The sequence below is a fragment of the Carassius gibelio genome, chromosome A19 (assembly GCF_023724105.1).
Source record: "Carassius gibelio isolate Cgi1373 ecotype wild population from Czech Republic chromosome A19, carGib1.2-hapl.c, whole genome shotgun sequence".
NCBI classification, from domain to species: domain Eukaryota; kingdom Metazoa; phylum Chordata; class Actinopteri; order Cypriniformes; family Cyprinidae; genus Carassius; species Carassius gibelio.
The window spans coordinates 2,927,903-2,948,591 of record NC_068389.1 but is presented as its reverse complement, the minus strand read 5'-3'; the positions used below and the strand labels follow the sequence as shown (position 1 = coordinate 2,948,591).

General features: G+C 41.0%; 1 protein-coding gene and 1 long non-coding RNA gene across 4 annotated transcripts in view; both read left to right on the top strand.

Annotated features, from left to right (window-relative positions):
* The first annotated feature begins 1,705 nt into the window (after positions 1-1,705).
* LOC127934906 (uncharacterized) overlaps positions 1,706-20,689 on the top strand; it is a 112,858-nt gene continuing 93,874 nt past the window's right edge. The window contains exon 1 of the long non-coding RNA XR_008147931.1: positions 1,706-2,302. This is a non-coding gene — a long non-coding RNA (uncharacterized LOC127934906). The remainder of the gene's footprint in view (positions 2,303-20,689) is intronic.
* Positions 7,962-19,225, top strand: LOC127934896 (N(G),N(G)-dimethylarginine dimethylaminohydrolase 2). 3 transcript variants are annotated; one of them, XM_052532446.1, is made up of 7 exons: positions 8,092-8,142; positions 8,246-8,374; positions 9,550-10,065; positions 10,133-10,321; positions 13,277-13,396; positions 13,510-13,653; positions 17,727-19,225. In XM_052532446.1, exons 3-7 carry the CDS (start codon positions 9,775-9,777, stop codon positions 17,841-17,843), a joined length of 861 nt encoding a protein of 286 aa, XP_052388406.1. In that variant the 5' UTR covers positions 8,092-8,142; positions 8,246-8,374; positions 9,550-9,774; the 3' UTR covers positions 17,844-19,225. The 3 variants fall into 3 exon arrangements, with proteins under 3 accessions (XP_052388409.1, XP_052388408.1, XP_052388406.1); XM_052532448.1 differs by lacking the exon at positions 8,246-8,374 and having other exon boundaries at positions 8,025-8,142; XM_052532449.1 differs by lacking the exons at positions 8,246-8,374; positions 9,550-10,065 and having other exon boundaries at positions 7,962-8,142.

The window sequence follows — 20,689 nt, the reverse complement described above, 5'->3', positions numbered from 1 at the left end:
CACCGGGAAGACCTCATCCTAACCATCATCACTCTCTTTCCGGTAAGACTAAGGTGGGCAACCAACACTCATGACACCCGGGCCTTATTGGATTCAGGGGCGGAAGGTAATTTTATTGATGTTGAACTGGCTCACCACCTCCACGTTCCTATCACCCCCCTTACACACCAGATTTATGTCAGTGCTCTTAATGGACAACAGCTTCCTAACATTACATATACTACTGAACCCATCACCCTCATCACGTCTGGCAACCACATGGAAACAATAACATTTCTACTCATGCATTCACCTCTGGCACCCATTGTTCTGGGACATCCTTGGTTCACACGTCACAACCCCAGAGTCGATTGGGGGCACAATTCCATCTCCATGTGGAGTAACAATTGTCATAAGTCATGTCTAGTGTCTGCGTGTTCGTCTGTACCTGTGTCTGTGTTCCAGGAGGAGGTGGTGAATTTGTCTAACGTGCCCAAAGAGTACCAGGACCTGAGAGAAGTGTTCAGTAAGTCTCGTGCTGCTTCTCTTCCTCCTCATCATCCCTATGACTGTACCATAGACTTAGTTCCAGGTGAGTCTCCGCCTAAGGGCAAGTTATATTCACTTTCTGTTCCAGAGAGGGAGGCCATGGAGAAATATATTTCTGATTCTCTAGCATCCAAATTCCTTAGACCTTCCTCATCTCCAGCGGGGGCAGGGTGCTTTTTGTGGGGAAGAAGGATGGGTCTCTGCGACTGTGCATTGATTATCGAGGGTTGAACAACATCATGGTAAAGAATACATATCCTTTGCCGTTGATGTCTTCAGCTTTCGAACGGTTGCAGGGAGCATCTGTCTTCACAAAATTGGATTTACATAACGCTTATCATTTGGTTCGCATAAGGAAGGGAGATGAATGGAAAACCGCATTTAATACCCCCAGAGGGCACTTTGAATACTTGGTTATGCCCTTCGGGCTATCCAACTCGCCCGCGGTCTTCCAAGCACTCGTTAATGATGTGCTGAGAGATATGGTTGATCAATTCATATATGTTTACCTGGATGACATATTGATCTTTTCCTCTTCTCTCCAGGAACACGTTCAGCACGTCAGACGAGTGCCTCAGAGGTTGCTAGAGAATGGGCTTTTTGTCAAGGCGGAGAAATGCGTTTTTCATGCACAGTCCGTTCCCTTTTTAGGTTACATCGTCTCGTCTGAGGGAGTGCGTATGGATCCTGACAAAGTTAAGGCTGTGATAGATTGGCCAAGTCCATATTCCCGTAAGGCTCCCATCCTCGTTGCCCCTGATCCATCACGTCAGTTCGTGGTGGAGGTTGATGCGTCAGAGGTGGGGGTAGGAGCAGTTCTTTCCCAACGTTCTTCCTCAGACGATAAGATTCACCCTTGCGCATTCTTTTCACATTGTTTATCACCTGCCGAACGCAATTATGACATTGGTAACAGAGAGTTGTTGGCAGTCAAGTTAGCACTGGAGGAATGGCGGCACTAGTTAGAAGGGTCAGGGGTAGCTTTTATCGTTTGGACCGATCATAAGAATCTAGAATATATTAGAACTGCTAAAAGACTCAACTCTAGGCAGGCTCGGTGGGCACTTTTTTCGGACATTTTGACTTTTCTCTTTCGTACCACCCGGGTTCCAAAAACATCAAACCCAATTCTTTATCTCGTGTTTTTGACCATTCCAAACACCCGTCCACTCCTGAGTGTATTTTACCCGAGACATTAGTGGTCTCCACTCTCAGATGGGAGGTCGAATCGAAGGTCATGAAGGCCTTAGAAGGGGTAACGCTTCCGCCCGATTATTCCGCACCGGTTATTTGTGCCTGAGGAGTATCGGTCTGAAGTCATTCAGTGGGGTCATTGCTCCAGTATAGCTTGTCATCCAGGAGTTAATCGTACCAGTTTTTTGGTTAAGCAACGATTCTGGTGGCCGTTAATGGCTCGTGATATCCGTAGTTTTGTTTTGGCTTGCTCTGTTTGTGCCACTGGTAAGACGTCCAACCGTCCCCCTGATGGGTTACTACAACCGCTGTCAGTCCCTTCGAGACCCTGGTCCCACATCGCTCTAGATTTTGTTACCGTGTTTTGGGCACCTATTAATCCGCCTGTCCCGGTTCCTCCCCCACCGCGTCTCGTAGATGGGGAACCCACTTATTTGGTTAACCGTATTCTGGACTCGAGAAGGAGGGGACGCGGATTTCAGTACCTGTGGACTGGGAGTGTTACGGTCTGGAGGAGAGAAGTTGGGTTCCTGCTAGAGACATTCTGGATCACTCTCTGATCGATGATTACAATCGTCAGGTAAGACCGTCAGGGAACGCCAAGAGGCGTTCGTAGGGGATGGGGTACTGTCACGGTTCATGAATTCACTCTCTCTCCCTCGTCTAACGTGTTGTTGTGTGTGTCTATGGGCGTTGTCACTGATCAGCGATGATTCATGTTGTCAGATCGTTGTTTCTCCCCGGTGTGCTCCCGTACCTGTTTCCTGTGTTCCTAGTTCCTGCCTGAGTCTTCCTGTGTCGTCGTTGTTCCTGGATTTTCACCTAGCACTGGATTGCCATTCACCATCACGAGGACTGCACACTCACCGGGATTCGAGGGATCATCACTGAAGCAAGCACCATCACCTGCTGCCCACCGAGGTCTCTGTGTCACCGTGCCATCAGCCTTGTGTCCGCCCCCTGTGTTACCCTGTGAACTGGTCGTGCTTTCTGACTTTTTGAGCTTTTGTCAATAAACACGCCTTGCGATTACAGCCTGTCTCTGTGTTACGTAACAGTGAGTGCAGCTTCTCTTTACTGAAGCTCATAAAAACACATTTAAGCACTACCATGACTGATGACAGACACAGTAATCTTGGAGTCTTAGACATTGAGGTGAGGAGAGCCTAATGTCTTGACTTAGATGATTTTGTTAGACGGTTTGCCAGTCACTACCGAAACAGAAGAATCCAGCTTTTTTAGTTGAGGTTCTTTCTTTTTCGACTGTCTTCCTCTCTTCTGCTACTGTGTTTATTGTTTCTAAATTAAAGACTGTTCTTTAATATATTAGCAGAGCACAATGTAACGGTTCCATGTTTTATTTTTTTAATTTGAACTGTTACAGTGCTAAAAATTTAACTCTGTGTTACGCAGCTTTTTTGTAAATTAATCTTAAAGAAATGTTGAATGAAACACTGATGTTTTGGCCAAACCATTTGAATTATTACAGTGGGGGAAAGATTTTTTACATTTATTTATTATTATTTGAAAGAGATTGTGAATAAAACTACTGTATATTGTAATGGCCAAACTACTTATTAAAAGAAAACATCGTTTCTGCTTCTCATAATTAAAATTGCTTTCATTTTATAAACTTGTTAGTATTATGAAAACACAAAAAATAATAAACACTGGCTCTCAAATTTTACTAAATGGATATATACAGGTAAAGACTAAAATGTACTTTATTACTACATTTGTTTACAAGTAACTTTTTATTCAAGTTAATAAAATACTAATAAATAATAAAATCAATAGGATTTACATAATATACCGTAGAATTTACTGGCCACCCCATTTGGAAGCAGTGCCCCCCCCCCCCCCCTCCCCCCAACTGAAAATGCTCTAGACACGCCCCGATGTGATTTATTTTTTAGAAAATGAATGTTTCTGTTGTGTCCTTCCGTTTTATTTCACATTTTGATGTGAAATAAACATTATGATTACATGTTCAGATTTTATTTAAAAAAATGTATGTCCCTATTTTGTTCTTTGCAGAACTCAAACTAACTTTGGAGTCAAGGACACAGAAGCCTACTTGTGTGAGGAGGAGGTGGTTCTCTCAGCTTCTTTGGAAGAGAGGGAAAGGCAGTTTAAGGCAAGTGAACTTCATAATTTTATGTGATCAGTTTTTTTTTTTTTTTTTTTTTTTACATTTTGATGCAACAACAGTATGTTCATCGTGCTCATATTTCATGAAAACCATTGATGTCTGTGTTTTTTATTGCAGAACTCAAACCATCTTCGGAGTTGACTTACTGTATTTGGAGAGTCATCATTCTTGGTCTTCCCTCTTAAAGGAATAATTCACACAAAAAATCATTTAATTGCCCTCATGTCATTCCAAACCTTTAAGACTTTTGTCTGTCTTTACAACACGAATAAATATATTTTGAATTCTCTCATAATTTTTAGTTAATCCATTAAGGGTCTAGATAATCAGTAATTTCAAGCCTGATAAATAGTTATTGTAGAAGTAATTTATTCGGATATTTGTATATGTATAAATCTTTAATTATATGAATGTCATGTCTATGTCATGTCATGGCTGCAAGAGCGCTGTGGAAGACTGAGACAAACACATAGTGTTGAAACTTTAAAACAGATTATTCACCTATGCTTACAGATGTGAATACACCTCTATCTGAAAATGGATAGTTTAATAAAATGTTTTATTTTTTCAAATGTGTTTCTCTTTTTAGGCCACTGATGAAGATCAGGTGGTGACTGGATGAATGCTGGTCAGAGAGGAGAATCTTCTTTCCTCTAAACTGATGCAGCGGTGGTTTTAAAGGAGGACGCTGCCCTGGATGATGTAGAAGATGTCACATGTGCTGATGGAGCTTCTTCATGACTACATCAATTATGCTGAAGAGATCATGAAAACTGACACTGATGCATGATCTGTATTCATGGACTATGAAAAAAACTGTACAGTAAGTGTATAATTTGTAAAAACAACAAAAAAGTTTGTCCTGTGTTGTTTATTAGAAGTTGATTTTACACTCGGTCATTCATACACATGCTCACATTCTTTCACACACACACACACACACACACACGTCTGTTAAATGTTATAATATCAGTGCTAATGTTGTGGTTTATTTGTGTACTGTCATGCCAGAATAGTTTTTAAAGAACTTAACTAATTGTAAGTATTGTACAATAGTGTTTTTGTATAGTTTTTTATGCAATACAGGTCCTTCTAAAAAAATTAGCATATTGGGATAAAAGTTCATTATTTTCCATAATGTAATGATAAAAATTAAACTTTCATATATTTTAGATTCATTGCACACCAACTGAAATATTTCAGGTCTTTTATTGTTTTAATACTGATGATTTTGGCATACAGTTCATGAAAACCCAAAATTCCTATCTCAAAAAATTAGCATATCATGAAAAGGTTCTCTAAACGAGCTATTAACCTAATCATCTGAATCAACTAATTAACTCTAAACACCTGCAAAAGATTCCTGAGGCTTTTAAAAACTCCCAGCCTGGTTCATTACTCCAAACCGCAATCATGTGTAAGACTGCTGACCTGACTGCTGTCCAGAAGGCCATCATTGACACCCTCAAGCGAGAGGGTAAGACACAGAAAGAAATTTCTGAACAAATAGGCTGTTCCCAGAGTGCTGTATCAAGGCACCTCAGTGGGAAGTCTGTGGGAAGAAAAAGGTGTGAAAAAAAACGCTGCACAACGAGAAGAGGTGACCGGACCCTGAGGAAGATTGTGGAGAAGGAGCGATTCCAGACCTTGGGGGACCTGCAGAAGCAGTGGAGTCTGGAGTAGAAACATCCAGAGCCACCGTGCACAGGCGTGTGCAGGAAATGGGCTACAGAGAAGCAGCACTGGACTGTTGCTCAGTGGTCCAAAGTAATTTTTTCGGATGAAAGCTAATTTTGCATGTCATTCGGAAATCAAGGTGCCAAAGTCTGGAGGAAGACTGGGGAGAAGGAAATGCCAAAATGCCTGAAGTCCAGTGTCAAGTACCCACAGTCAGTGATGGTCTGGGGTGCCATGTCAGCTGCTGCTGTTGGTCCACTGTGTTTTATCAAGGGCAGGGTCAATGCAGCTAGCTATCAGGAGATTTTGGAGCACTTCATGCTTCCATCTGCTGAAAAGCTTTATGGAGATGAAGATTTAGTTTTTCAGCACGACCTGGCACCTGCTCACAGTGCCAAAACCACTGGTAAATGGTTTACTGACCATGGTATTACTGTGCTCAATAGGCCTGCCAACTCTTCTGACCTGAACCCCATAGAGAATCTGTGGGATATTGTGAAGAGAAAGTTGAGAGACGCAAGACCCAACACTCTGGATGAGCTTAAGGCCGCTATCGAAGCATCCTGGGTCTCCATAACACCTCAGCAGTGCCACAGGCTGATTGCCTCCATGCCACGCCGCATTGAAGCAGTCATTTCTGCAAAAGGATTCCCGACCAAGTATTGAGTGCATAACTGAGCATAATTATTTGAAGGTTGACTTTTTTTGTATTAAAAACACTTTTCTTTTATTGGTCGGATGAAATATGCTAATTTTTTGAGATAGGAATTTGGGGTTTTCATGAGCTGTATGCCAAAATCATCAGTATTAAAACAAAAGACCTGAAATATTTCAGTTGGTGTGCAATGAATCTAAAATATAAACTAAACTATAAAAACTAGAAAATATACTGAAACAAGACAAGGAGAAGAATAAGTGCTGAACAACACTCAGCAGTTTGAAAGTGATCTAAGTGAGTGTTATATAGTGATGTGTGATGGGTTACAGCTGTGTGCAATCAGTGCATTCAGCTGTATGTGTAATTAGTGCAATGGATGATGGGAACTGTAGTCCGGGATGACGTGCAGTTAGTGGGGCAATAGTCCATGTAGTGAGCAGGTGACTTCTGGTGGTGAGTGAAAGTTCATAGACCAGATCATGACAGAATGAGGGAAAGTCATGTGAGAGGAGGCAATGCCTCCATCGTGGTACGGCCGGACATGACTGGACATAATGCAAGTCTGAATGAACAAAATACTTGCACTAATGGAAAAAAATATTAAAAGCTAAACCACCACCCAGAAACAATCAAGTCAATGCAGAGCAAAACATTTTTATTCTGTTCAGTTTTGTTAAATGAAAAAGGTATGACCTGCTAATTTTACTCGTACAATGCAGCAGACTGATGCTTTTAACAAAAAAAAAAAAACTAACAAAAAAAAAAACATTTTTTTTTAATTAGGGTTGGTAATGTGTCACGTTAATTATATTCATTAATTATGGAGAAAAATTACGCATTTAAATTATTAACGCATTTAACGCACTTGCCCCCGAATATCTGCCATTTCATACAGTCGATTGATGAATATTATGAGGCAGAGCAATAACATACTGCTGATGGACCCTAGAAAATATCCCTAAAATTCTAGATATGGGGCAAAATCCTCCTGTTTGAGGTTGTGTCTCATATTTACATCACACAGTTAAGAAACATCACACGAGCTGTAGGGTCAGTGCAATATCACATGAGTGCAAATGTGTTACTCATCTTATACAACAGTTCATTAAGAAGTTAATATTGGCTTATTTTAGATACAATGTAGTCTGTTTTGCTCCATTTTGCCAACAAAATATAAAGATAAATCTGAACTGTTCACCCCCGAGTAACCCACATTTCATTGGGTATTTCATTTCTTAATCCATGTTTTGAACGAATTTGTCTAAATATTATTAAGACTTTCATTTCATTAAATAAATAATGTAATATTTAATAGTAATAATAATAAAATTAAGATCATAATCTTGGGATGTTCATAAATTATTACAATTAGTTCACCCAACCAAAAATTACAATTCTGTCATCATTTACTCACATGGTCCAAAAGGGTATGTAATTAATCTGCTGAACCTACTTTTTGTAATCTCTGTCTGATGCTTTGCACAACAATTACTTTTCAGAGTCATTTCCCCAAGTTTGATGTGTGATTAATTAGGTTAATCACCACTTCATGTAATTCATTAGATTAAAAATTGTAATCGCTTCCCAGCCCTAATAATAATAATAATAATTAATACTACAAAAACATAATCCCAACCTGGCAACCCACCACAGTCTGATTAAATCCCGTCAGAAACTTTGACCCCATAACAGCAAAACATATCAATGGCATATAGATTTCACAAGAAAAAAAGCCAAACTAGGGCTGGTGAACTGTGTCACAGCTCAGAATCCACGGATCCCTGACAGTATGAGGAGTTTGAGGAGGTTTCCGGTCTGGCCACACGGAGGAGAGCGAGGGGCGTGGCTCTGTGAACCACACGAACACTCTCTGAGAGATGGTCTGAAGGGATTCGGGAGGTTTCAAGCAGCGCTGTCTCACTTCGTTTCAGAGGTAGGCTAAAACTATTAAATGTAGAACAGACTCGAAGCACGTTCTCCTGGTTATCAGGTCTGAGTTTCGCTGTTTAAATCCCCAATCCTGCTTCTGGTCGCAGGAGAAACGGGATTGAAACGGGGAAGGGAGAGAGCAGAGGTCAGGAGTAACGTTACAGAGTAACAGCTGGTCGAGAGACTCAGTCAAAACTATTCTACTAACTAGTGTTTCATCGTATCACACAGTAACGGTAGGGGTTTTGTTGCACGGTTTGTCTTATTTCAACAGGGCGTCAACTTTGGCAGCCGAGACGCGTTTGCACAACTGTTGAACCTCTTTACAGAAATATTTTTTACAAAAACTTTTATTAATGTTTGCACCATGTAGTTTTTTTCGTGCAGCATGTTTGTAGAGACGAATGTTAAATGTTACCCGAACACAGATGATATAATGCTCGTGTTTCATTATCTGTGTTTGGAAGCTAGCAGTGGTGTAATTTGATTTCTTGTAAGACTACACTTGCAGATTCAGCAGTTCAGATTAAAATGAAACGAGAAGTGTTTCGTTTTTCCTGAACAATGCGCATACAGTTGTTTCCTTGACTGCAGTGACTTTTATATGATTTGTAAATTATTTAAAAATACAGATTATGTCCAAAAATGCACTGTGCACGGATGATTGAAAGAATACCATGGTACTTCTCTGGTTACATGCTAGTAACCAATGTAATGTTTGATACATGTCTTGTAAGGATATATCAGGGCTCTCAGACTCACTCCTGGAGGAGTTCAGCTCCACACACACACACACACACACACACCTGTCTGTTAGTGAGAGCTCTTCAGGTGTGTGTGACGGTCAGAGCTGAACTCTGCTGGATACCCTGGGACATACACACAAGTTATATCATTTATGACACACACATACAGTATAAATGCTTAAATATTATATGCATGACACTTACTCATTATATTATGTTATTATATGCATAACTAAGTTTAAAGCATTTGAAAACAGATAACGTGTTTTATCCACTGACAAAGCTGTTAAACTTTATGTAACGGATAGAAGGTAGGAAAAAAACAACTTTGAATAATTTGTTCAGTTCACTCACACCAGACTGAGTTTAATCAAGTTTGGAGACCCCTGACTTAAGCTACAGTAACGAGGCACAACTGTGGAAGGAGAACTGAGAACTGAAATCAGAAGATCTTTGAGTCAGCGTTAAAGTTCAGGTTCAAAGGCATTATTTCTTCAGCTTGGTGACGGAGTCTGAGCTCTTAATGTTTTGCTCTGAAAGTGCCTCAGCTCGATTCTTTTAACTTTGGATCCTAAAGGTTCTGGATATTCACAGAAATAGTGGGTTTGGTCCATAAGCTCTTCACATGAAGTTCTCTCTGTGTATTCTCTCCGTCTCCGTCTCAGGCAGTATTAAAGGACAAACACACTCCTGGAGGTGTCAGCCGAGGGGATCCAGGGACGTCAGGAATGATTTGCTGATCCAGTTATTCTTGCTAGAGGCCTGCAGTCTCTTCCACTCCAAGACTGTCCTGCATAGACTTAAAACTATTAAGTTTCTGAATCAGAGTCCCTCACACACATAGTCAAGCCTATATACACACCTGTCATACACGCGTACCATACGCCAACATGGCCAATATATATCCATACGGCTGCTTCACACATGCTGTGGTCAGAGGTATCCCAGAATCCTTTGGGAAGTTGGCGGAGGGCAGAGAAGTGTTTCAGACGGACCTGGCCAAGGCCCAGCGTCAGATGGGGGTGCTGATGGGAGCTCTGAGACAGAAGGTGGGGCTGCAGCTGATAGAGATCCCAGCAGTGTCCGAGCTGCCTGAGAGCTGGAGGATCGAAGACGTGGCTGTGATCCAGGGCGACACGGCGCTCATCACACGACCCCTCAAACAGCAGAGGCGCGCTGAGGTGAGCGCACACACAAGCCTGTAAGAGATGCAGAGGTTCCTGGAGCTCAGAGCTGTGTCTTCTCCAGGCGGAGGCCGTGCGGCACGTCCTGAACGAGCTCAAGCTGACGGTGCTGGAGATGGGCGACGAGGAGGGCGGGTCTGCTGGAGCCACTCTGGAAGGAAGTGATGTCCTCTTCACTGGAAAAGAGTTCTTCGTGGGCATTTCGAAACACACTAATCAACGTGGGGCAGAGGTTTTGGCTAACACTTTCAAGGTGAGCGCTGTGACTCGGTCGGATTGGATCTGTTTGCACTGGCTGATTAGAATGCAGTGAACCGTCCTGCACTTTATACATTGTAGATGGCAGATATTTAAAATAATGAATTTCATTGCTTTAATGCTTTGAACTGAAGCTATCGATCACGTTCATAGCATGGGCATCATAACATTTAATACTTAGGGTTCCATTTCGAGGGAACTTTGAACTGCGTCCTCTAGGGGGCACTTTGGGGGAACACCTCGTCGTGACCCGTGTCTGAAGCATACATTGTAAAAACACCAACTTGTGTGCCGGCGACAGCCTCCGACGTCACTACCGGCGCGACTATAAATCAGCACCGGGAGAGCCCGTCATTATCTTCTTCATCTTCACTGACTGTTTTGTTTGAAGCGTGCTTCTGAGAGAACCGGTAAGTGCGATCTTTCTCTGTTTATCATGGCGACAACTAGCAGGCATTTGTGCATCCGTGTCTGCGTTATTTGACACCCGATGACACACGCATTTTCTTCTCACATCCATCGGTTTCAGCATGAAAGTAATCTGGCGACATCAAGGTGATGCGCGAAAGCGGCTAGGAGGGAATGCCCCCTGTAGAAAGAGCTACCAATTTTATAAATAATTTATAAATAATTTTTATCTGTGAAATTTTTTTCTTTCTGCAGGGGATCTCCCTCCTTGTCACCTAAGCCCCTTCAGAAAATCATCTTGCTTAAATGGCAAGGCATACGCAGTAGCAGGTCAGGCTGTTTCTTTATTACAACACAATGCTGGTGCTTCAAGCATATCGGACTGATCTGCTAAGAGACCTGATAAAGACAGGGGCCTTTTTCTGATCAGGTAGCTGAGTTGCGCCGCACCACGGATCTCTCTCCGTGCTACCAAGCAGGCCGCCTCCGCCATGGGCAGGACTATGGCGGCTATGGTGGGAGCGGAGAGACATCTGTGGAAAAACATGGCAGACATCGGGAGGAAAGAAAATGCTTTCTTCTCGATGCTCAGGTTTCGTCTTCTGAACTTTTCGCTATTTCCATTGAGACAGCGATTTCAGGGAGACAAAGTGGCGCTCTGCTGCTTTCAGATCCTTCGTTCCATAAAGTTCCAGGTCTGAGCCTGAACAACATAGGGGTCCTAGTCTGTCTCAATCTGAGGATCAAAGACGGGCACAAAAGGCTAGTGTCGCAACTCACGCTCAAATTTAATTGCTGGTGGTTACGTGTCTACTAATAAACTCTGTGAGTTTCCTTTGCAGTGCTCAGTTTCAGTGTTAATAAAAACTCGCCAGCACCAGCCATCCGGCTTAATGTTCCGGTATTAGGCAGCTGAGATCACAGGTTTCTGAGGGAGCCTCCTTGATCATCAGGCCTGGCACAGCACTGCAGGGAATTTCATGGATGTCCAGCAAGGTCACACTGAGGGGTCTCCTGGCTGCTTAGGGGTGCTGTCGCATCTAGCGGGTAGTGGAGGTGGCAGTTACAGAAGTTTTCTTGTATATGCTGCCTCAGGTGATGTTCCCCTCGCCCGAGGTTTGTTAAATTGAGCTTGCCTCTCCCGTGAGATTCAGCACCTCTGCGATGCTTAGGAACCTTTAAGTACACACGCTAAGCTCTGTGTACTTTCTCAAAACGACATGGTGGTCAGTGTGCACGTGAACACTTTGCGCACTTTCTAAAAATCCACAAGTGGTAAGTTTGCACGCAAGACTGCAAACTTTCTGAAATCTTGTACGATAAGGTTTACGTGCTCCGCTTCGTTCCCTTTCTTGAGATGATTAGATCTTGGTTTCTTGGGCTCCATTCAGCAAGTGTGTATTTGTTTATACACCTCAAGCATTGCTTCCCTCAACATGAGGGGCTATTTGGGTGATTCTCGTGGTAATTTAGCAGCACTCCCCTTTTTTTATCGCCTATGAGAGCGCTACTCTTAGCCCGGAGTTCTCCTCTCGTATGAGACTGAGTTCTCTGTTTTTTCCCCAGAGTGCTCCAGGATTGTTTCCATAGATCGAGTTGATGACTCTCAATCATACATTGAGATACAACATACCATCCATGAGCTGCTCTATCGGAGTGCCATGAGAGCCCCTCCTTAGAACAGTATTTGAAAATCCATGCCATGGTAAGTGTGCACGTGAAGTCTTTGCACACTTTCTGAAATCCACACTGTGGTAAGTTTGCGCGCTAGTATTCTGCGTTCTTTCTAAAATCCTATATGGTGAGGGCTTCGCGCAGTTGCTTCGTGCCCTTCTAGCCCCTGTAAGACAGGCAAGACTTGGTACAAATGCTAGGTTCTTAGCCGTATCCCTTTAAAGGAATCTTTCCTGATTCCAAGCCTTCAGCTCTACCCTGGGCCGAGGCCCTAACAATTAAGTTGGGTATGTAGCTTAGGCCTTTTGGCTGTAAGGGGTACTGAGACAGCCGTCTAAACGTCCCATGAACTGGAAATGGTAGAGTTGGTACTTAGTGCTTGCCATGATTCTGGCCTGCACTCCCCTCAGCATGATGGCGTGGGTATACTGTTCCCCAAAGCACCCCCTAGAGAACGCAGTTCGAAGTTCCCCTCGAAAGGGAACTGTCTCAGGGTACCTATGTAACCATAGTTCCCTGAGTAGCGAACGAGACACTGCGTCCTCTAGCTCCCTGCCATGCTTCAGACGAAGCTTCAGACGAACAAGATAATGACGTGCTCTCCCGGTGCTGATTTATATTCGCGCCAGTAGTGACGTCGGAGGTTGTCGGCAGCCAACAAGTTGGTGTTTTTTCAATTTATGCTTCAGACACGGGTCACGACGACGTGTTCCCCCAAAGCGCCCCTAGAGGATGCAGTGTCTCGTTCCCTACTCAGGGAACTATGGTTACATACGTAACCTGAGACAGTTTGCCTAGGAAGTCTTACTAATAACTGGAAATTACTAGCAGATAGCAAAGGTGTGATGCTGCGTGGCTGTGTGTTCAGGACTTTGCGGTGTCCACTGTGCCGGTGTTTGGAGGCTCTCGACTGAAGAACATCTGCTCCATGGGTGGCCCTGACACCATCATCATCAGCAGCAGCGACGGGGCCAAGAAAACACTCAGAGTCAGTGTGTGCTATGTGACATAATCACTTCATACACATACATAGATGTATGCAGGAACATTATCAACGACTATGTCATAAGCTGTGTGTGTTTTGTTTGGTTTTCGCTCCAGGTGATGGAGCAGCTGACTGACCATCACTATGAGATCTTGTCTGTAACTGAGGATGCTGCTGCTAACTGCATTTACATCAGAGGTCCTGCTAAAGCAGACTTCCTCCTGCACCCCACAGCGGAGGAGTGTCCCAACAGTGTTCCTGTGAGTAACAGACGATGCTCAGTGAATGTACATTTATTCATTTAGCAGGCGCTTTTATCCAAAGCGACTTACAAATTAGAACAGTGGAAGCAATCAAGAACAACAAAATAAGCAATGATATATAAGTGCTATAACAAGTATCAGTTAGCATAACACAGTACACATAGCATGGGCTTTTAATTAATATAATAAATAAAAAGAAAAATAATAGAGCAAGCTAGTGTTAGAGGTTTAAATATATATAATTTATTTTGGAAGAGATGGGTTTCAAGCCGATTCTTGAAGATGGCTAAGGACTCAGCTGCTCGGATTGAGTTGGGAAGGTCATTCCACCAGGAGGGAACATTTAATTTAAAAGTCCGTAAAAGTGATTTTGAGCTTCTTTGGGATGGCACAATCAAGCGACGTTCACTTACAGAACGCAAGCTTCTAGAGGGCACATAAGTCTGAAGTAATGAATTTAGGTAAATGGGTGCAGAACCAGTGGTAGATTGTGGACAAACATCAATGCCTTGAATTTTATGCGAGCAGCTATTGGAAGCCAGTGCAAAATGATAAACAGAGGTGTGACGTGTATTCTTTTTGGCTCATTAAAAATTAATCTTGCTGCCGCATTCTGTATTCATTTTAAAGGTTTGATAGAATTGGCTGGAAGACCTGCCAAAGAGAGCATTGCAATAGTCAAGTTGTGCAGCATGTTCCAAAAGAAAGGGCCAGATCTTCTTGATGTTGAATAAAGCAAATCTGCAAGACTGGATATGTGGTCTGAGAAAGTTAGCCGATCATCAATCATAACTCCAAGGCTTCCAAAGTTATATGTGCCTAACTTGATAGTGAAATTGTGATGGAACGATGGGTTTACTGGAATCACAAGCAGTTCTGTCTTGGCAAGGTTGAATCGAAGGTGATGGTCCTTCATCCAGGAAGAAATGTCTGTTAGACAAGCTGAGATGCGAGCCGCTACCGTTGGATAGGGCTGCACGATGTGTTGTTTAAGCATCGATATCGCGATGTACGAATCCGCGATAGTCACATCGCAGGATGTGCGATGTAGGCTGTCGTAGTTGATCCGTTATTCATTAACTGTATGGGCCAGAGAGCGCGCATGCGAGAGAGCGCGAGCGCGGCCGGCGAAACACTAGATGCGTGGCGCAAGCGTCTCAGTTGCGTGGCGTGTCCGTTTTTAATTCGGCTCCCAAGTTAACAGGTTAGAGCTTGCAGACTGCCTGCATGAGACGTGCGTGCATGCTAGAAATAGAACCGACGCCTATTTTTCACGCGACACGCAAGCGTGCTGGAAGCGTTTCCAGGCAAAATAGGAAAATATGTTTATATGTCATTTTGTACACAGATACATATTAATTCAGAACACTTAGATGTTTGAAAGTCTATAGATTGACATATATTCAGATATAAATGTAATTTATATCTATAAAAAAAATTAATTATCATTTTCAAATATTGCACCTGTCACCGGCCTGAGAGAAAGAGCGCGCGAGAGAGAGAGAGAGAGAGAGAGAGCGAGCCCCAGCCGCACGCTCAATGTCTTCAAACAACACGAGCGCTGTCTTGCTCTCTCTCCCTTGCGCATATTAATCAATTGACACGATGGTGTCGATGTTTAAATCATTTAAAATGAGAATGTAAATGTGCTCACTGAATTTTTGTTTGTAAGAAAAAAAAATATTTCATATCGCAATATATAGCGCAGAAAAATAAAATATCGCAATGTACATTTTTTCCCAATATCGTGCAGCCCTACCGTTGGATCATCAGGATTGAATGAGAGGTAGAATTAAGTGTCATCAGCATAACAGTGGTATGAAAAGCCATGTTTCTGAATGACAGAACCTAATGATGCCATGAAGACACAGAAGAGAAGTGGTCCAAGAACTGAGCCCTGAGGCACCCCAGTAGTTAGATGTTGTGACTTGGACACCTCACCTCTCCAAGATACTTTGAAGAACCTGATAAGTAAGACTCAAACCAATGGAGTGTGGTTCCTGAGATGCCTTTTGTCAGTAGGGTTGATAGGAGGATCTGGTGATTAACCGTGTCAAAAGCAGCGCACAGATCAAGCAGGATAAGTACTGAAGATTTGGATTCTGCTCTTGCCAGTCTTAGGGCTTCAACAACTGACAGCAAGACAGTCTCAGTTGAATGTCCACTTCTGAAGCCAGATTGGTTGCTGTCAAGGAGGTTGTTCTGTGTGAGAAATGCAGAGACTGTAGACTGGGAATTTAGTCACATCTCCGAGAATAATCAACAACACAAGCCTGTTTTGCTTGTATCATTGCACTAAATATTTGTAGTTGTCAGCCACTTTAAACATTGTAAGTACAGCTCTGTGTTTACATCCTGGTAAATAAAGTTTAAATAATTATTAAATTAAAATATATCATACCTAAAAGTTCCTAAAAACAGTTCTGTACTTAAATGGAAAAAAAGAATTGTATTTAAAGATTAAATGAAAATGTATTGTATTTACAGTAACATTTAAGTACAGTACAGTTTTTATTTAACTTTTACATACAATACTTTTGTAATAATACTTTTCATTTAAAGGGGTCATATGATGCGATTTCATGTTTTTCTTTGTCAAGTCAAGTCACCTTTATTTAGCGGTTTTAACAGTATATATTTTGTCAAGGCACTTTTCAGAATTAAATAAGATCTGTGCTTTTTCCATTTTAAATTAGAGGCAGACAATCACTGCAGTTTAATCATGATCCAAACAAAGACAAATGCAACATCAGCGGTTTTTTAAACATTTACTATAGCTTCGGGAAAAAATGCTTTGTTGGACATGCAGCCTAATTTAGATTTAATTCAGTGATTTCTCTACGTTCCACTAGAGAAAGCCTGTGTACCACACTTTGAGAATCAGTGTTCACACTCACACAGACACTATTCTACATCTGTGATTCAGAGCAAAAGCTCTGTAAAACTATGCCTGCAAGAATCTGTGCATGTGGTACTTTGCTCAGAGAGGAAATAATTACTTAAGGACAGATCAGGTAAGGCACTATATCTAAAGTGATTTTTCTGGTTAAAATTACAATTGTGATTTAAAACAACAATAACAAATGAACAAAAAAGAAAATTAGGAAGAACACCTTTATTTGTTAATCTACAGGTGACCTATAACTATAAATCATTAGAAATTTAGTTTTCCCAAAGTAGGGTGGTGTGAACATTAGTGAGTGCTATAAACACACCTGATAATGTCCATTTGATTCATACTGGAAGCCGGAGGGCGCCAAGTCCAAATATGCCTCACAGAAGTAATATAACTTGCAACGCTCCAGGAAATCTCGTATGGATTCAGGCATTCAGTTTGTGCTGTAGTTGATGAACCCTTTGCACATTTCCGGGTTTCCATAGGTGGAACTCCACAGTAGTGTTTTCACAGCTTTCAAAATGCGGAGAAAAGAAGGATTCCATGGAGTAAAAACTTGTTATAAAAGGTGTACTTCACCTATGATTTACTCACTCTCAAGCAATCGTTGGTGTATAACATAGCGTAACCTTAGGTGAGAATTTTCTAGTTTTGGTTTTATTTCAATAAGCAGTGCAGCCCTACTGTCATCAGGGGCCCTCAGCTGAGGCGTATAGATCTGATATAGATGGACAAACAACGGCAACACTTTGTAGTCCACTTTAGACATTCTGCTGACTATCTGTAACTTTGCAACTCCGTGTCTGCTTCATATCTGCTAACACTTTATTTTGATGGACGTTCAGCTCACTAGAAGTCATTTTGCAAGTACATGTCATCTTATTCTACAAACTGTAACCCTAACCTAAGAGTCTACTAATACTGTAATGAGAGTTAGCTGACATGTATTTGCAAACTTACTTGGAATGGAGTGTCTATTGACTTGTCTTTGCTGTTAAAGTAGATGCCTGTGTCAGCGAGTAAATGAAAATCAGCTTCGGCTGCCAGTTGTGTCTGCTGGCAGGTAATAGAAGAAACAGATCTAACAAAAGCAAGCTGATTTTCAGCTCATGGCTGATTATATGATAGCATGGCAGAAGCTGTGTTTGTTATATTTGCTGCTTCTCTCTTTCAGGCCTTCCAGCGTTTGACAGACTACACCCTGCTGCCCACCGCCTGCAGTGAAGCCTCCAAATTCGGGTCGGCGCTGTCCTCCCTTTGCCTTCTTATCAACAAGAAACCCAACTATTAAGACACTCATGTACAATCATTGCATTACCGTATTTACTTTATTTTCTTATGCATTCATTCTCTAGCTCAGCTGCAGGTTTGTTAGGATTTTTAGAATGGACACACATTATGAGAGTATTACAATAAATGGCTTTGAAATAAACAGCCTTTACTCACAGTGAAACTGAGGGGTTAAAGTGACAGTTCACCCCAAAAATAAATTCTTTTTCTCTTTACTCATGGGGTGTTTCTGGTTCAAATTCTCCATTCTGGGGCTCGAGCTCCTTGACCAAACTCGCCAGCCTCTAACATTTTTAGCAGTCCCGGAGACCTCGATCAGCTTGTCCTGAGTGTCTTTGTGAGTCTCGTGAAAACCAACGTTTGTTACCAGGTATAAAGGAAGCAACGTTTCCTTGCTTTAGCAAAGGAAAACCTCCTCCTGGTTTGTATCGAAATCCTCCGACATTTACAAATCCTCGTTTTTTACTTCAAGTTAGTGACCGGTGTTGAGGTAAACATCTTTAAAAGAAATTAGATGAACTAAATTTCTATTAAAGCAATACAGTGAATTAGAATTGTTTGCTGTTCCAGTGGTTTATATTATAGAAATAGGCTTATTATCTCCAAATTTAGTTCATTTCCTCACCTGTGGCCCGAGACAGTACAAGCATGGATAAAAGTGTGAATTCATTTCAGTTTTTGACCAATGAATGGATATTACGTAAACAATGAAGCCATCTTTTTTGAACAGATGTTAGAGGAGAGGCTTCAGTATGCTAAAAAAAAAAAGTTTTCACAGCCTGTTCACAAATCATTGACATTAAATATTTATTTGGTTGTGAGCTTTATTCAGTTTATTCAGAAGAAAACTCCTTCAGGTTTGGAATGAAGTGACCTGTTTTTGGGTCGACTATTCCTTGTGTGGGATTACAAATTTGTACTATGTTAAATCTAGTTTACAATGTAATAGTATGTATTTTGTGTTTTTACATTTTGAGGTAAAGATTATGACATTCTGAGATGATCAAATCAAGCAGACCAGGCTTCTGAGACATTAACCTTTTGCCTTTATGCACATGCTGAATATAGGGCCAGGTCCCAACATAAAGGTGCCTGCTAAACTCAAGGCACAGCTGTGCCTTTGTTTCTATGATAATGTGAAGGTATGAGTGATACTTCTGTATTTAATGACTCTGTTATGCTGATGAGATCAAGGCTGGGAAAATGCCAGTTTCAGGCACGTTCCTGATTTCCATTTGCATGCTTTGTTTAAATGGTCTCCACCTCCATGTATCCCTCCTCCTAGAAATGCATATATACTACAGTGCATTAATGACTAGTCAGACTTTTGATGACTTCAGTGCCACGCAGAGAGTTCTCAATAAAGAATTGTGCTGAAGATTACCCAAGAGTCTCCTGGTGTTCGTTTCTGAGTTCCCAACACTTGCCTCCCTGACAGTGTACTGCTGCATTACACTTTTTGCTAACCTGCTAAGGACTGACATAAATGTACCATTTTTAAATATGAAAAGAATTTGTTAACCATATCCTCATCTAGTCCCATAAAAGAACTTGTTTGTTTCTTTGGACATTCACTGTGGTATTGTTATGGTGTTCTTGAAATAGCTACCACCAAAATACCAGCTAAGACCTTTATATCAATTTGACATGAAATATTAGTCAAGACTTTCTCTCAAAATTCTCTTTAAAACTTGATATCTTTGCCTTCAATTAATTAAATTATTTGAAAAGTGGAATCGATTAAGTTAAATTATGCAGCACAAATGTGAACCAGTTAGTACTTGAAAATGGTTTTTGATATTTATGTGCAAATGTAGTTTCCAGCATGCTTTACATGGTATTTAATTGGGTTTAAGTTTTTATGATTTTGAGCAAAATGAGAAAAGAGGAGACTTTTTGTATTATTGCTATGCATGCTGTAGGGCATGTGCACATTTCATCACTCATCTCAGTCTAAAAGACACGAGAGGAAGTAATTGCACAATTTCTCACTGTGCAACTGTTTGTGACCCTGGAGCAAAAAAACACAAGTGTCAATTCTGCAAAACTGAGATGTATACATAATCCGGAAGCTGAATAAATCATCTTTTCATTGATGTGTGGTTTGTTAGGAGGACAATATTTGTCTGAGATACAACTATTTGAAAATATCAGAGGAAGCAAAAAAATCTAAATATTGAGAAAATCATCTTTGAAGTTCTTAGCAATGCATATAACTAATCAGAAATTAAGTTTTGATATATTTACGGTAGGATATTTACTAAATATCTTCATGGAACATGATCTTTACTTAATATCCTAATGAGTTTTGACCTATACCCTTTTGGCTATAGCTAAAACTATACCCCAGAGACTTGAGACTGATTTTGTGCCGCAGGCTCACATTTGTGTTTACTACTTATCACTATTCTATGTTGATTCAAAGGTGGTATTATTTTAGTAAGTCATTCATTTAAATATTATGCGTGATGTTACTTTTTAGAAACATAATTAACATTCCTGATTTTTAATAATATGAGGTCTTAAAACCCCAAAATAGTAATAGGAGAATTCTCTTTTCCTGCAGCAATATTTATTTGGTATTATCTACTGGAACAAAGCTTTGAGAAACACTTGGATCAATAATAAAATTAAAGAACAATCCTAAATAAACAACCCTCTATTTATTTCCTGCAAATCACTTTTTCTCTATATTGTTGACTTGACAAATTGCTTTTGTTTTTCTTTTTCCAATCACTTATGATAAAATTTCTGCTAAATGAAAAATTGTAAAAAATAAATAAATAAATACTTCGTATATACAACTTTGAAGTTTATACTGCATTTGGAAACCTATAATAATATTAA

Coding starts and splice junctions, on each gene's coding strand:
- LOC127934896 (XM_052532448.1), top strand. CDS start 9,775: ATGGCCAATATATATCCATACGGCTGCTTCACACATGCTGTGGTCAGA. Junction 10,066..10,132: donor AACAGCAGAGGCGCGCTGAG/GTGAGCGCACAC, acceptor TGTCTTCTCCAG/GCGGAGGCCGTGCGGCACGT. Junction 13,397..13,509: donor GGGCCAAGAAAACACTCAGA/GTCAGTGTGTGC, acceptor TTTTCGCTCCAG/GTGATGGAGCAGCTGACTGA.